Here is a 14,152-nt window from a genome sequence, read left to right as displayed (position 1 = left end):
ATGTGCAACTTTCAGGCAGGTTTGGTTTAAAGAGAACAGCGAAAAATTGAGCGTGCCGAAATATGCCGAGTCACGATCGCGAAAAGTTCGCGCTGGACGCACAAATTTCCGCGCGATTACTAAGCGAGAAAGCGCGAGAAAAGCCAGGAAAAGCCACCGTGTGCAAAAAAAGCGACTAAGCGGCCGCAATTAAGCCGCGAAATTAAAATTTCGCCGGTAGCGAATGCACACGCTAGCTTGGGACGAGCGTTTAATTGCCGCTTTTGCCGTGATTCTTCTCGGCAAAATAAGCGATTCTGTTAATCTGCGGCAATACACTTCCATAATACGTCGTATACATGTCTTTTTCCATCACCATTTTGCAGTATATCGCTAATTTTAATTTTAACAAAAATTTCGATATCGATCGATAAGAAAAATTTTACATGAACATTCTCGGCTTTAATGTTTTTTTTTTTGAAATTCGTCAGTCTTCAGAATTAAAGGACTGTTTTGAGAATTCTTTGCAGGTATATTCTTGCATTTTTGTATTTGTATCATTTATATTAATATTAATATCATAATATATTAATATTAATATCATAATATATTAATATTAATATCATTTATATTTATATTAACATTTATATTGATTGATGCTCTATTATATTAATATTTATCGAGCATCGTGAAATTCATCAATAGTGATACATCAATAATTTGATTTATACACTGAAAAAAAATTTAGTAAGTCTTAAATCATCAATAAAATATTCTCATATATGCATAAGCAAGAATATTATAATTTTCTTAAAAGTTTTAGTTTTGATTCGATTGAATTTTGTATCGATGCAAATATCATTTTTGCTCTCAAGATTAAAATATATGAAGAATGCATCGATACACAAATTCAATCAAATCAAGACTAAAATTTTTCTGGAAGAGGTGCACAACTCTTTATAATAAACTTACAATTTACTATATTCTGATTTGTAACTTAGGATGGTATTAATTATAGGATAGCTTTGTTTTTTTTTATATTTTTATTTTATGACTTTTCTCAGCATCTGGTAGAGTTTCACAAAAATCCACACAATTTTCCGCAAAGTTGAGCCGGGGATTACGAGGGTGGAAATCCGGCAGGAATATTTGGGATGAACGATCGTGGTTCCAAAAATTTTATCATCGAATGTGCGACACAAAGCGGAAGAACGCAGTCTTGCTTTCATTGCGTGACTATTGTTTCATTATGAACATGAGTCAAATGAAGCGCCAGACTGGATGAGCTCGTGGATATGACGTAGGTACCTTGCGATATACAGGATGCCATCGAGATGCTTTTTCTTTTCGCGACGGGGGTGGCAATTAGCCACGGTAGTTCGCGCCAATCGCAGGGATATAAGTTTTCGCGAACGAGTCACGAAATACGAGTCACGAACCCCAGCGTCGATGTGACGCCACGTCCGTTGGAGGGATTCCAATTTTGCTAATGCACCCCATGGATACGCGAGTAGTTTCGAGTTTCGACGCTCAAATGCACACTCGAGGAACTCTTACCTTGAGGCTCGGCGTCATTTAATTTGCGGAAACGGAAACTGCGACGGAGCTACTTTCGTTCGACGACAGTCTCAAGTAGCCAAGAATCCCGATCGGCTGACCATCGCTCGTTCCACTGATCTTTCGACTGGTGGTCCCACTTATCGATCGATTATATTGCTGTTGCCAGATTTTGAGGGTCCCTAAAACTCTCTTCGCGCAAGTATGTGCGCTGCTCATGGATTACTCGCGCTATTACGTTAACATCCTTGCTTCGGTGTTAAATATTAAGTAGTGTCGACAAAGCAATCGAAAAAGGTATATTTTATATGTATATATTTAAAAAGTGTGTGTGTGTGTGTGTGTGTGTGTGTGTGTGTGTGTGTGTGTGTGTGTGTGTGTGTGTGTGTACATATATATTTTTTATATTTATATATATTTATATATATATATTTTTTTAAATATATATATTGTAATAATATTATGGAGACTATTCACACAAAAAATTATATATATATATTTTATATGATATTGTTACAATATTTTCTTGAAATATTGCGTGATGTTTAGACTTAGTCCATGCAAATTTTGCGCGAGCAAACTTGCCACATGTCCAACACAATTTTTCGCTCAAGGTTCTCCTTTGAAAAATTCCACGTACCACCTCGGAATTCAAGAACCGAGTGAAAGGGCTTTTTGTCGCGATTTTCCGGAACAAAACGAGGTGATATAACGACTTCTCTCCTGCTCGAGCGCTCGGATTACCTCCGGCGTTAATTCCGCTTAACACGTCTCAGTTCTCGCCTTTTAGCCATGTTACTTACGTTACCTTGGCGGCCATTGTACGTAGATAGCACACTCGCCAGACGTCTACCGCAGCAAGAAGGAAGTATTAAATTTAAAGGGTTGCACACAAGTCTTTCTCTCTTTTTTTCCTATATTACATGCCTATATTACATTCGCACTGTTTTCCTTGGACGTCTGGTTATAAATGATAGATTTTGTTCGCTTGAATTACATAAAAGGAACTCGCGCATTACACTTATTATTTTATTATTTACAATTTTATATATATATATGAATAACAATTATTTGATGCTTTATTTAATCTTTCAAATAATATATAGTTATTATATCATTTTGCACGATAGATATTTTTTTTTTTTGAAAGATAAAGTTTAAATTATTTTCGCGTAATATTTAAAAAAAATGTTGAACGAGGATAATTAATTTCAAATTTTTTATTATCAATTTATTAAAGCGGAATAATCTAACCAGCCGTAGCTTTGAGTGAGACAATCGTGTCTAAGTCTATCGGAGATATAATTTAATATCCCGCTACTCCCTTTCTTCACCATCTTATTCCGGTCTCCACTGAATTTCTCTATTTATCTCTCTTCCACCCCTCGCCGTCTACGAAGCGTAAATTACAGACGAGACTGCGGAATTTCGCACGTCAGCTACCTCTTAATAACAATCCCTCTCGACTGCTGCAGCAACTCTGCTACCATCTCTCCGTGAAACCGCCGATTTACTTGCACGGGGGAGGAAGAGGAGTCAGATTTAATCGACAGTAATTTTGTTCGCCGTTAAACCCGCGGCTGCGCCGAATCATCGGCGGCCACGGACATCCCGCATATAAACTTTTGAACTATACGGAACCGACCGGATTCCCCGCCGTGCATGATTTTATCGCAACCCGTCGCTCGCTTATCTTCTCCATTAAGGAAAAGGATTCTCATCTGCATTTAATCTCCTTCCTTCGAACGGCGATAAAATAATACGGGAGAGAAAGCGGCTCGACACTTGAATTTCTCGATTCTGATAAAAGCGCTCGGATCTTCAAATTGTGCTTTCGTTCCTCCACTCGGAAATCTCTCGGAGAATAAGGCAGACAATGGGGAGAGGGGGCGGGAGGGGGTACAGTTACTTTCAAGGTCGGCGTAGACTGAAATTCGCTGCATTTGCCGCGGAATGCAGCTATCTTTATCCGCCGCGGTTGGAACCGGCATACCGACAAAGACCGCCACAGATATAACCGTTTTGACATGGCGGGATGTTAATTCGAAACACGCGCGGCCACGGATGACGGTGTACCGAGCCAAGTTTCCGAACCCACAACCCTTCGCGGTCGCGTCACTTTAGTGACGGTTAAAAATATTTCGCATACGCGAGAGAGAGAGAGAGAGAGAGAGAGAGAGGGAGGGAGAGAGAGAGAAAGAGAGAAAGTGAGATGGAGAGAAACCGAGTGTTGGCATGAATGGCGCGTATGTAAGTACGTAGGTAAAGCCGCGAGATATTTCAGCGACGACGGATTTCGTAAGCCGAGGCGAAGTACTTTCCTGGCGTTAATCTCGCGACGGCCTAATTACGTCGAGAGACTTCGTACGACGGGAGATTTTAGTTCGAGTGGTCAACGAACGTGACGACGTGCCGCGATGCACGCGCGCGGCACTCGAAACGATCCACCGATCTGAGGTCCGGCTCGACGAGATCAATTTCGGCGGCAAACGCCGCGCGGCGGGCGCGTGCCGGCACGGCGTTTATTTTCACAAGGAGCCGGAAATAGCCGGCGGCGGCAAAGCCAGTGCGCTCCGCCCGATATTATAATAGCGATGACTGGTGCCGTGGATGCGCGACGACAGTTCACGAGCAACGCTCGGCGGAGATCCGCAAGAACGGGAGGCGAGTAACGTTACTCCTTCTCGGCCGCTGTCCGTCACCGACGCGACGCAGGAAGCCGCAGTTTCGCGTCTCGATTTTCTACGGCCGCGCCGTTCTCGCAGTCGTGAAAAGTCGAAACGTTTCGTCGAAAGGCGCGCGCGCGCGCTCGCCAACGTCAAGGGTTCGTCTCTAGCCTTTTGGAATCTTGGTATTTTGAGTTAGTTTGAGTTAGTTGTTAGCTGAACTGTGCTGAACTTTGCGTTACATTGTGCTCGAATATTAAAATGAATGTAAAAAAATATGAAAAAAAGTATATATTTTAGGCCAGTCTTGGCCGCGCATCCGTGATATAATCTCGTTTGACAATCAAGTGCGATAATGTTAATCATGTCGCGAATTTTGTGAAACCACATTTCACAGGATGTTTCATAAATCGAGATGAATCATTCGGGGGAACCAAAAACAAGGAAGAAAGTTGAAGATCTGAAACGTAGAAATTGGAAATTGCTTTTTCGTTTTTCCCCAATCACCTCTCGATCTCCACTTTTGAAATACCCTTGTACATATCGATAATAATAACAATTACCAGGGAAAGGTTTCCTAAAAGCGAACGTAATTATTACTTTTATCTAGAAGCGACAGTTAAATATATAAGAAGTTAAATTATATAAATGTTCCTTGGCAACTTCTGTTTCTGAAATTTCCAATAAAAGAATGATTTCATAATATGACGTTTTTTAGTTGTTCAATAATAACGTAAAGTGCGAATTTACGTAGTGCCGCATTCGTAGTGATAAGAGGCAAAAATTACCGCACAAAATATAAATCGACGATTCTGTGGCGGTCGTGAATTTATGTAAAACGCATAAATCTGTCCGTCGCCTGTGATAAATCATCCGGTCATACATCAGCGAAGAGCAACACCTGCTCGCTATTGAAATTATTCCAATTCAAGCGATGAACTCTCTTTGCCACGTGTAATCGGATCGAAGCGGAACGAAAGAGCATCTTGCGAATCGCGTGCACAAGTTGCTGCTGTTAATTCCTATTTGAGCGTAAGAACAACACCGAAATGATGGAGATCAATAATTGCAGCGTGAATAATATAATAGAGACCTGGAGACCAAATACAATTGGCTGGACAACGGTAATTAATTAAATATAATCTTAAAGAAAACAGCAAAAAAGACAATCACTCGATGGATTAAAGCTTAGATGTGTAATAATTTTTTTTCTTTTTTTTTTTTTTTTATATAGAATTTATATTTATATTGCGAACTACATTTCGTTATTTTTACGAGAAACTCGTATAAACTTACGCAGCAGCTCAAAGCTATAGCTAAATTTTCCCCCCTTAATGAAGTAATAATTAAATTGAAAATATCACCCTAGCTCGAATCTGGATCACCTGCTAAAAATGATCTCGGCTTACGATGCTTGGTTGAATTTGTGATCGTTACACATTTATGACGAGCGTAAACTCATTGACGATACCGGAAACACGCTCGTTGTTTATCGTTATCGCAACTTCCGTCATGTGTGGTTGTTTAAAATCATTCAAGGAAAAAGATTTAAATTAATTAACAAGAATATATATAATTCTTTAATTTCGCTGTATCTATTATTACTTATAAAAGAATCAGTCTTAATTTTATTAAGATTAAAATTACATGTTATAAATGAAATTTGTTGTACCTGTATATATTGAATAATAATATTTGACAACTATATATAAAACTAAAAGATTTGTAAGTTGTTGTAAATGCGATATACTTTAGGCAATTACGCACACCCGAGTTACCGAAAATAATAATTAATCAAATTAATTAATTAAATTACGCACAAAATACGCGTAGATTACCACCCAATCGACGTGACGAGTCATCAAACAAGTCTGATAAGCGCAGCCGGTACACAACGTCACGCGATACGCGAAGGTACGGATGACTTCCCCGTACGATTCCTTCCCCCCCCCCTCTCCGACGATTAATTAGCGCTGTCGCATAATCGCGTCGCTAATCACCGGCTAATTCTCGCACGGACATAATTACCGCGGCGCGTCATTGACGAGCCGCGCTCGTATCGGCGGCTCGTCGCCGCGTCGGATTTAAAGGGAAGACGAGGGGGGAGGGGAGGGGGGGAGGGGAGGGGAGGAGGAGGCACAACAGAATAGCGGAATAATTCCGACGCGATTAATTCGCGATCACCGCAATATGCATCGAGCATCGCATTGCGTGCGTCAAATCTGCGCGCGGCGAATTGTCTCGATGCACGCGGCCCCTCGGTGCAGGCGGATCGGAATGCGTCCAGGGATGCATTCCGATTTGCATACTCTTGAGGGAGGGAGGAAGAGAGAGAGAGAGAGGGGGGGGAGGAGAATTTGAGGCACGGATCCTTTCGCCTTCCATGCTATCCGTTTGTGCTGCCAACGAACATGATTGGAATGGCATGTACGCGGATGGACGTATAATTGCGATGACGATCGGCCCGCGCGCGGCGCGGCGCGGGGTCTTTAACCCCGTGTTGCGTCTGAGGGGACATGTTCTCTGAAAATGTTTTTCGATCATTCGATCGACCTCAAAGCTCGATGGTTTTCGTGTCGACGGTTTGGTAAAAGGAAATTGTTCGTTACATCTTTCGTCCCGTGATTGCCTAACGATTTTTTATGACAGATTCTATTCAATAAGCGTGGATCTTTTCGATTTGTTGACACTTGGAAAATTGCAATTGAGATACACGCAGTTGACCGTAACACAAAGAGAAATATGTCTTTAGATTTATTAAGCTTTTTTTAATCCTAATAAAGTTATCATTTGAAGTAAGTCCAGTTAATTCATCGTTTGAGCAAAACATAATCGTTTGATTTTTTTTAAATAATAAATACCGTTACACGAAAGAAAATATTTTTCTGACTCGAACAGTTTCATCATTTCAATAAAAGTATTGCATCATTTAACACACACACACACACACACATACACACGCGCGCGCGCGCGATGCATTATGATTTCAATAATATGTGTATATTAATAAAAATTCCAGACATCAAGTTATCTAAAAAATGATTAAAAAACGATTAAATTTTTATAAAAAATTTTTCTCGTCTTAAGTAACAATTGTACTATCAAAATAACATTTAATAATTTTACCTTTATCTCAAAGCCTCCTATTTCGAGGGCTTCCTATTTTGGGGACTCGCCTTGAAAAGAATCACTTCATCTTTATCAAAACAAATCAATGTTTCGTATAAAATTACGTTTTTTTTTTTTTTTTTTTTTTTTGATTAAACAAATAGGAATAGGAATAGTAATGCGAAGAAATCTTTTAGAATGTAGAATGTAGAAGACACGTAATGTCAATTAGACTGATAGCAATTATTACATAATTGCAACCACCAACGTTGTCTGTAAGTTCAATTTTCATTTAGCTTCAGCCAAATTCGTTAAATCGTGTCGCTTTGAACGTATCGTAATTGCGCGTATATACGAAATAATAGCACGATGCATCCAGGAAATACGCGGCGCGTCGTCGAGAACGTGTCTCTAGCATATTATCCTACGGCTTAGTTGGCTTTTAATCCGATTAAAATGGTTTTGCACTCCAATGGATCACGCATAATTGCATTGCGCGGATCGCACGTGCGTGAAGAACCTTCGGCAGTTGGTTCTTCTACAGGAAATTCGTATTGTTTCATTGATCGTATAACGGAAATCATCACTCGAGTTTTTCCGTTTTTTCCGCTAATGCAATCAGCTATTACTATAGGGATTTTTTTTTTTTTTTTTTTTTTTTTTAATGCGGAACGACCTTACACGATAAAGAAATTTGTGTCTGTAAATATAACACAACATTTCCCAAGCGGTCCACATTTCCCACTCGAATTTTTACACACAGGGCGAATATGTTAGAAAGTCACGCAAATATTGTGCGATAAATTAACACAAGAAACGTAAACACTTTGACGTGATTTGGTGATTAGCAAATTTAATGTTACACAAAAATTTTATTTCTTTCTGTCCGTGTGATAATAATTTACATCTTGATTTACCTTAGCTTTACTTTACCTTTAGTACTTTTTGATGCGGAACTTAAAAGCGCGATGGTCGACCGATCTTTTTTAATTATTCCATCGTTACGGAATATTAAAACGATATCGCGTGTGTTAATGTTGCCTAAAGTTAATTGGACGGAGCCTTTAATATACTCGAGTTTCGGTAACGAGCTTCTTTACTAGACATCACCATGTCTATCAGAATTTTCCACACGCGTTAAAAATTTATAACGAGATAAAGTTTATGTGGGGGATTAAATAAGCATCTCTGAAATTCTACTTATGGAGGATCTATTTTTCTTTTCTCTGAAATCTCTCCGAGGTGTCGACGATGCGGGATATTTTTGTCCTAGTTGGCTGGACCATTGAAAAGAATTATTTTAGTTCTCTTCGATGTTTCTATGATATTTTTTTTTGAAATACGGGTAGTGTTTTGCGCCAAGTGTTTACGTGTGTTAAAATGTGTGTTTTATGAGATCGTGTATCTTTACGCGAATTAGTTGCGAGTAGAGATTGATTTCAAAAATGACAAAAAAAATTCTTAGTATGTTTGGTTCGAAAAAAAAAAACTCTTAGTATGTTTAATCGATAATTTGGGTTTGAATTGCGTTAGAAAAATTTTTTTATTTTTTTTTTTATTTGTCCTATGGGCATAGATATTATTATGATGCAAAATTAAAATGTATATATTTTTTATTAAGAATTGTCATCTTGGTCATCATCGTGTCTCTGTATTGTTATTTTTGCATCACCAGATGGCTTTAATGATGGTGGGGATTTTTTGATTGGACATAAACACAAACTTTCACATATCCATACATTTGAAGTCTTACGCATACTTTCATACACAAGTGCTCACACAGAAAATATAGTTTGTTTGGCTGAACCAAATTCTAATGAAATATGAACGAGTTAGAAATTTTGGTTGAAGTTATTAGAATTCAGTCTAAACTCAATCAAAATTCTAGCCAAATTTCTAGTTAACTTAAACAAGAAGCTGGTTATTTCTATCGGAATTTCAGAATCGTTCATATTTCACCAAAATTTGTTTAACTAATCAAACTATATTTACTGTAGAAGTCATTATATATATATGTATGATAGATATATTTGTTTTAATATTGGAATGGCTGGCACAATTTTTCATATCATATTATTTTATTATAGAAAATTAAATCATTTATTAGTCATCAGTTTTTTTCAACTTATAATGTTACTTGACACGTTGATCACGATATTAGTAAAGTGCATTATACGTCGAAAAATATAAAAATAGGGCGTTTCGCAATATATGGTGTCAGGTAATGTCGAGAGCTTAAATAACGCTCTTTAGCTCCCATACCGACCACCATCGATCGAGATAGTGTAAGATCTAATCTGCTTTCACGCGAGGTCTCAGAATCAATTAACCGCTTAACTCCCTCTGGCGTACGAAGGCTTCAAGTTTCCCATACAATTAGGATTGTGGATTTTGTATCATTTCGTGCAACATGGGTTTGCTGTTAATAATTTAACTCTCTCCAAAAAAATTCTTTCCTTTTACACAAAGATCATATGTTCCTTTTGAATTTGATGATTATGTAATCCTCGCAATGTTCATTTACCTTTTTTGACATTTTTCGCCAAATTTATTTTCATTTAATTATCTCGTTGAAGAAGTTTTATAAATATGTAAAATAATAAATAAATTTGACGAAAATTCACAACGTCAAAAAAAAAAAAAAGATAAATTAGCATGGCGAGAATTTTGTAATCGGATTCAGACGAAACACTGATCTTACTTAAAAGGAATTTTTTCGTAGAGCGTTGAAAATTGAACAAAAAAAAAATGGAAAAATAATTGTTCGGTAAAATTTGCACCGAAAGTAGAAAATTGAAAGTAGGAAATATGAAAAGAAGGGAGAGAGAGAGAGAGAAAGAAAGATGAAGAATCGAAAGTGAATGCTGAATACACTGTGTTTACGTTTTCAGGTGAACGGCGACGATGACTGGGAGTACGAGGAGATCGTTTTGGAGCGGGGCGGGGCGGGCCTTGGTTTCAGTATCGCCGGCGGCACGGACAATCCCCATTATGGCAACGACACCGCCATTTACATCACTAAACTCATACCGGGCGGCGCCGCGTCCGCGGACGGCCGGCTGCGTGTCAACGACACGATACTGCAGGTGAACGACGTGTCCGTTGTCGACGTACCGCATGCAGCCGCCGTGGACGCGCTCAAGCGGGCGGGCAACACCGTCAAACTGGTAAGCCTTACCCTTTATCCTTCCGGTCCTTTTGGTCCTCGGTAAACACCGATACCAGCGTACCGGAGTCGTTCTTATCTCGCGGGAGATCGCGCTTTGCTGCGCGAGACTCCTCACGAGGAGTTCCATTATCGGGTGAAAGTTTAACACGTACCGTGTATTTCTATATTTTTTTTTCTCTTAAAAGGAAAGGAATCTATTGGTCGATCGAGATATCATTAGTTGGAACACAAGTACGGAATACTTTTGTAATTGTCTATGAAAAAAATAATACCTTGTAAAAAATGGTATTAACTCAAGAAAAACTGTTCTCATATACAGGGTGGATCAAAAGTTCCTAAGTGATTTGAGAAAGTTTAATCGAAATTTTAATTACAAGAAAATTTTATAAAGAACGAAGGCATTCTTTTGGCATCAGGTGTCAAAAGTAAATATTTCCGATTTTTATCTTTACGATAACTCTGTTTGATGGAAAGAAAATTGGCCTAAAAAAATCTTGAAAAAGAATAATTGATTTTTCTTTAAAAATCAAAATTACTTAGGAACCTTTGGTATACCCTGTATAAATAAGAATATTATAATCTTCTTGAGAAATTAAATTTTTATTTGATTGAATTTGTATTGATGCAGATGTTACTTTTGCTCAATTACTCGAGACTAAAAATTTTGTGTGAAAGTTATAACATTCTTGCATCAATACAAATTCAATCGAATCAAGAAAAATTTAATTTATTATATATACATATATATGTATATTTAATTTAATTTTTTAAAATGTTTCTACGAAAGTTGTAATATTCTCAAGTCTTGATTTAAAACTGACATCTTTCTTCGCGCGCTACTGCAATGTCAGTTGGTATCCAATTGTAAATTCTAATATCGAAGGTAAAACATCGGGAAGGAAGATTCAACTAATGATTAACGTTAACTGACGCATTAAGGGCACCGTGCACGGTATCCTATGCAAACTGACGTATGCAAATCTCAAATCCAAATTTAATTGAATCGTATGCGCGTGCAGTGGCAGCACATTGTTACTATGATCACATGCCACATCATATGCACATCTCAAGTGCGCAGATTTAATTGTGCGACGAATGTGTCGGGAATAATTGAATTGCAAATGCTGTAATGCGTAATGCTTTCTAATGTTAAACCCACCCTGCGTGCATGCATATTCAATTTCTACCTGCCAATAGTTGCGGGCCAAAGTGCTTAATTAAGTGTATATTAGGCAGCCGTCACGTTATCGTCACCAGTGTATCGTCACTGTTTATACGTAATATTTGCAATTTCGTCATTTCGTCGAATACGAAAAAATATCGCTGCAGCTCGAGCATCTGTCGTCAAACTCGTTAACTAAATACATATATCCGGATCGATGCGTTATTGATGACAAAGGGAAGGATCTTAAATTTGTTAAATAAATTCTAGAAATAAAAAATCTAAACCCTTTCTCGGTTTCTAATATCATTTATTTAGGGTCGGAGAACGTGATGATGAAAAGCTACGTTCAACTTTCATCCTAATATCTTAATAACAATTAAATACTTGTAAGAACACAATGCGCGCTACGCATTGTGTTTTTCGCCACTTGGCCCTTTTTTTGCCACCTCGAGCTTTCCTCGTTCCATTTTTCCGCCGAAGAACTCGCGATCTTTTCGGTTTCACGGCACGACGGTTTCGAGTTCTAGAAAGTTCCGCGGGATTGACGGTCTCCTCCGTGGATTCCATATTTGTCATAAAGACGCGTCGAATATCTTCAGCTTATGCCCGAGGAAAGTCCCGAAGCGACGATCACTCACCCGGGCCTTTCGAGATTCCTGTAGCAAAGTCGCCAAAGGATGAGGGAAAGTTTCGATGGGATCGTTCGTTACGTGCTTCTCCGATATACGTTAATGTCAACCTTGGAAAAAAAAAAAAAATTTCCCAGGCGGATTGCCGTTCGTAGTTTCCTCTCCGAAGGGGGGGGGAAAGCCGATGGCGGCTTAACGCCAGAAATGAAAGACGACTATTAAGCTTTAATCGAGCGTTTTCCCAAGTGATAAGATTGCATTTCGAGCTTTTAAAAATTTAAATGGGACAACATCAGCCAGTGAATTATTTCAAGCGTAGCAACCTCTTTAATGATCGCCGGAGATTTTTGACGTACTCGAGGGTTTACACGAATTGGCATTTGCGCCGTTATTAACTCTCCGGACTGGAAATAACGGATGAGGAAGACGTAAAAGCGTTTACGACCGAACTTGAATCTTGAATATTACTGTTCTGACATAAAGTCACAGCTATCCCTGGCTTGCGCGTAAATACGCATCTTTAGGACAGAAATACGCCCGTTGCAAATCCGATTTGCAATTCCGATTTATGGATAACTCGCAATTACTTCGACATTAAAAACGAATCGCTGCATCAAACGTAAATCTTTTTAAGTATCCAACAATATGGATCGTTGCAATTTATTAAATTATTAAATTACCCTCGTTCAGAGGCAGCCATGTAATCAAACGATTAATTTGATTTAATTATTATTACACTAATGCAATTGTAAAAAAAATTACATTATTCTTATTTGCAGTAGGATTATACAGTACAGTGTAAAGTCGATGATAAAAATAATAAAGGGAAAGATATTTAGATTTTAATAAATGATTTAAATATTCGCGTCACGCGGTGAAACGTATCAATCGCGCAAAATATTTCTGTATTTCTCCGTGCAGAATTTAATTAACGTACTGAGCCGCCTTAACGGTGATATTAAACGGTCTCTTTAAGAGAGAATCCGCGCCGAACGGGAACAAATTCACTTTATAAATCTCGCCGGGTAAAACGGAGAGAGTAGTTTGAAAGAGGATATATCTTCCCGATCAGCCACCGGCCGGGCGCGTTTAATTGCGCGAAGATTCATTGTTACATTCGGGAATGAAAAAGAGAGCGAGAGCGGCGCCGAGGTATCTTTTTATCTTTTTATCAAATCGCACGGACGAAGGCGAGGAATTAAAATTTCGGCGAGCGTTAAAATTTCTTCGACTCGAGTCCGAATTGAGTCGTCGATCGGCCGACGCCGAGATCAATTAACGTCATGTTCGCGCGCATCGATTTACAGTATGTTCGCCGACGGAGACACACGCAGTTGATGGAGATCGAGCTGATCAAGGGGAACAAGGGCCTGGGCTTCAGCATCGCCGGCGGTATCGGCAACCAACATATACCAGGCGACAATGGAATCTACGTAACCAAAATCATGGACGGCGGGGCCGCTCAGGTGGACGGCCGCCTCGTTGTCGGCGATAAATTGGTAGCTGTCAGGAACGCTCTGGTAAGCAAACGTATACGTTATTACCTCTTAGCTTGTGTTGTAATTTTCCGCCAGCTTTACATATTTAATTGAGCGCTAATGCCAAAGGATTTTTTTGTTCCTATAATCTTTAAAATCTTATAATAGATAAATGGCATTCACGGCATTTCGTATTTTATGTAGATGCGAAAAATATTTCAAGTATATATAAAAAATATATAAAGATCGTTTTTTGACAAAATCTGAATTCGTTTCGTCTAATTTAAGTAATTTAAATAAATTTTCTGTTGATTTCGGGTATATAGTTCAAAAGCGTTAATCGTTTCAGATTTAGAAGAAGAATAAATTTGCACTCGAAAAACGCACGTATAAATCTGTGC

At 38.6% G+C, this 14,152-nt stretch overlaps 1 protein-coding gene across 9 annotated transcripts in view; it reads left to right on the top strand.

Moving 5' to 3' along the window:
* The window catches only part of dlg1 (MAGUK family member discs large 1), a 281,985-nt gene that overhangs the window by 186,590 nt on the left and 81,243 nt on the right, over positions 1 to 14,152 (top strand). For all 9 annotated transcript variants that reach the window (XM_089073511.1, XM_089073507.1, XM_089073506.1 and 6 more), the window contains 2 exons: positions 10,202 to 10,477; positions 13,581 to 13,793. In XM_089073511.1, the coding sequence (XP_088929637.1) occupies positions 10,202 to 10,477; positions 13,581 to 13,793 (489 nt within the window). The remainder of the gene's footprint in view (positions 1 to 10,201; positions 10,478 to 13,580; positions 13,794 to 14,152) is intronic.

The sequence above is a fragment of the Pogonomyrmex barbatus genome, unplaced genomic scaffold (genome assembly GCF_055798465.1).
Source record: "Pogonomyrmex barbatus isolate J1 unplaced genomic scaffold, ASM5579846v1 scaffold15, whole genome shotgun sequence".
NCBI classification, from domain to species: Eukaryota; Metazoa; Arthropoda; class Insecta; order Hymenoptera; family Formicidae; genus Pogonomyrmex; species Pogonomyrmex barbatus.
The sequence above is the reverse complement of the archived record's forward strand: the minus strand, read 5'-3'. Positions and strand labels throughout refer to the sequence as shown.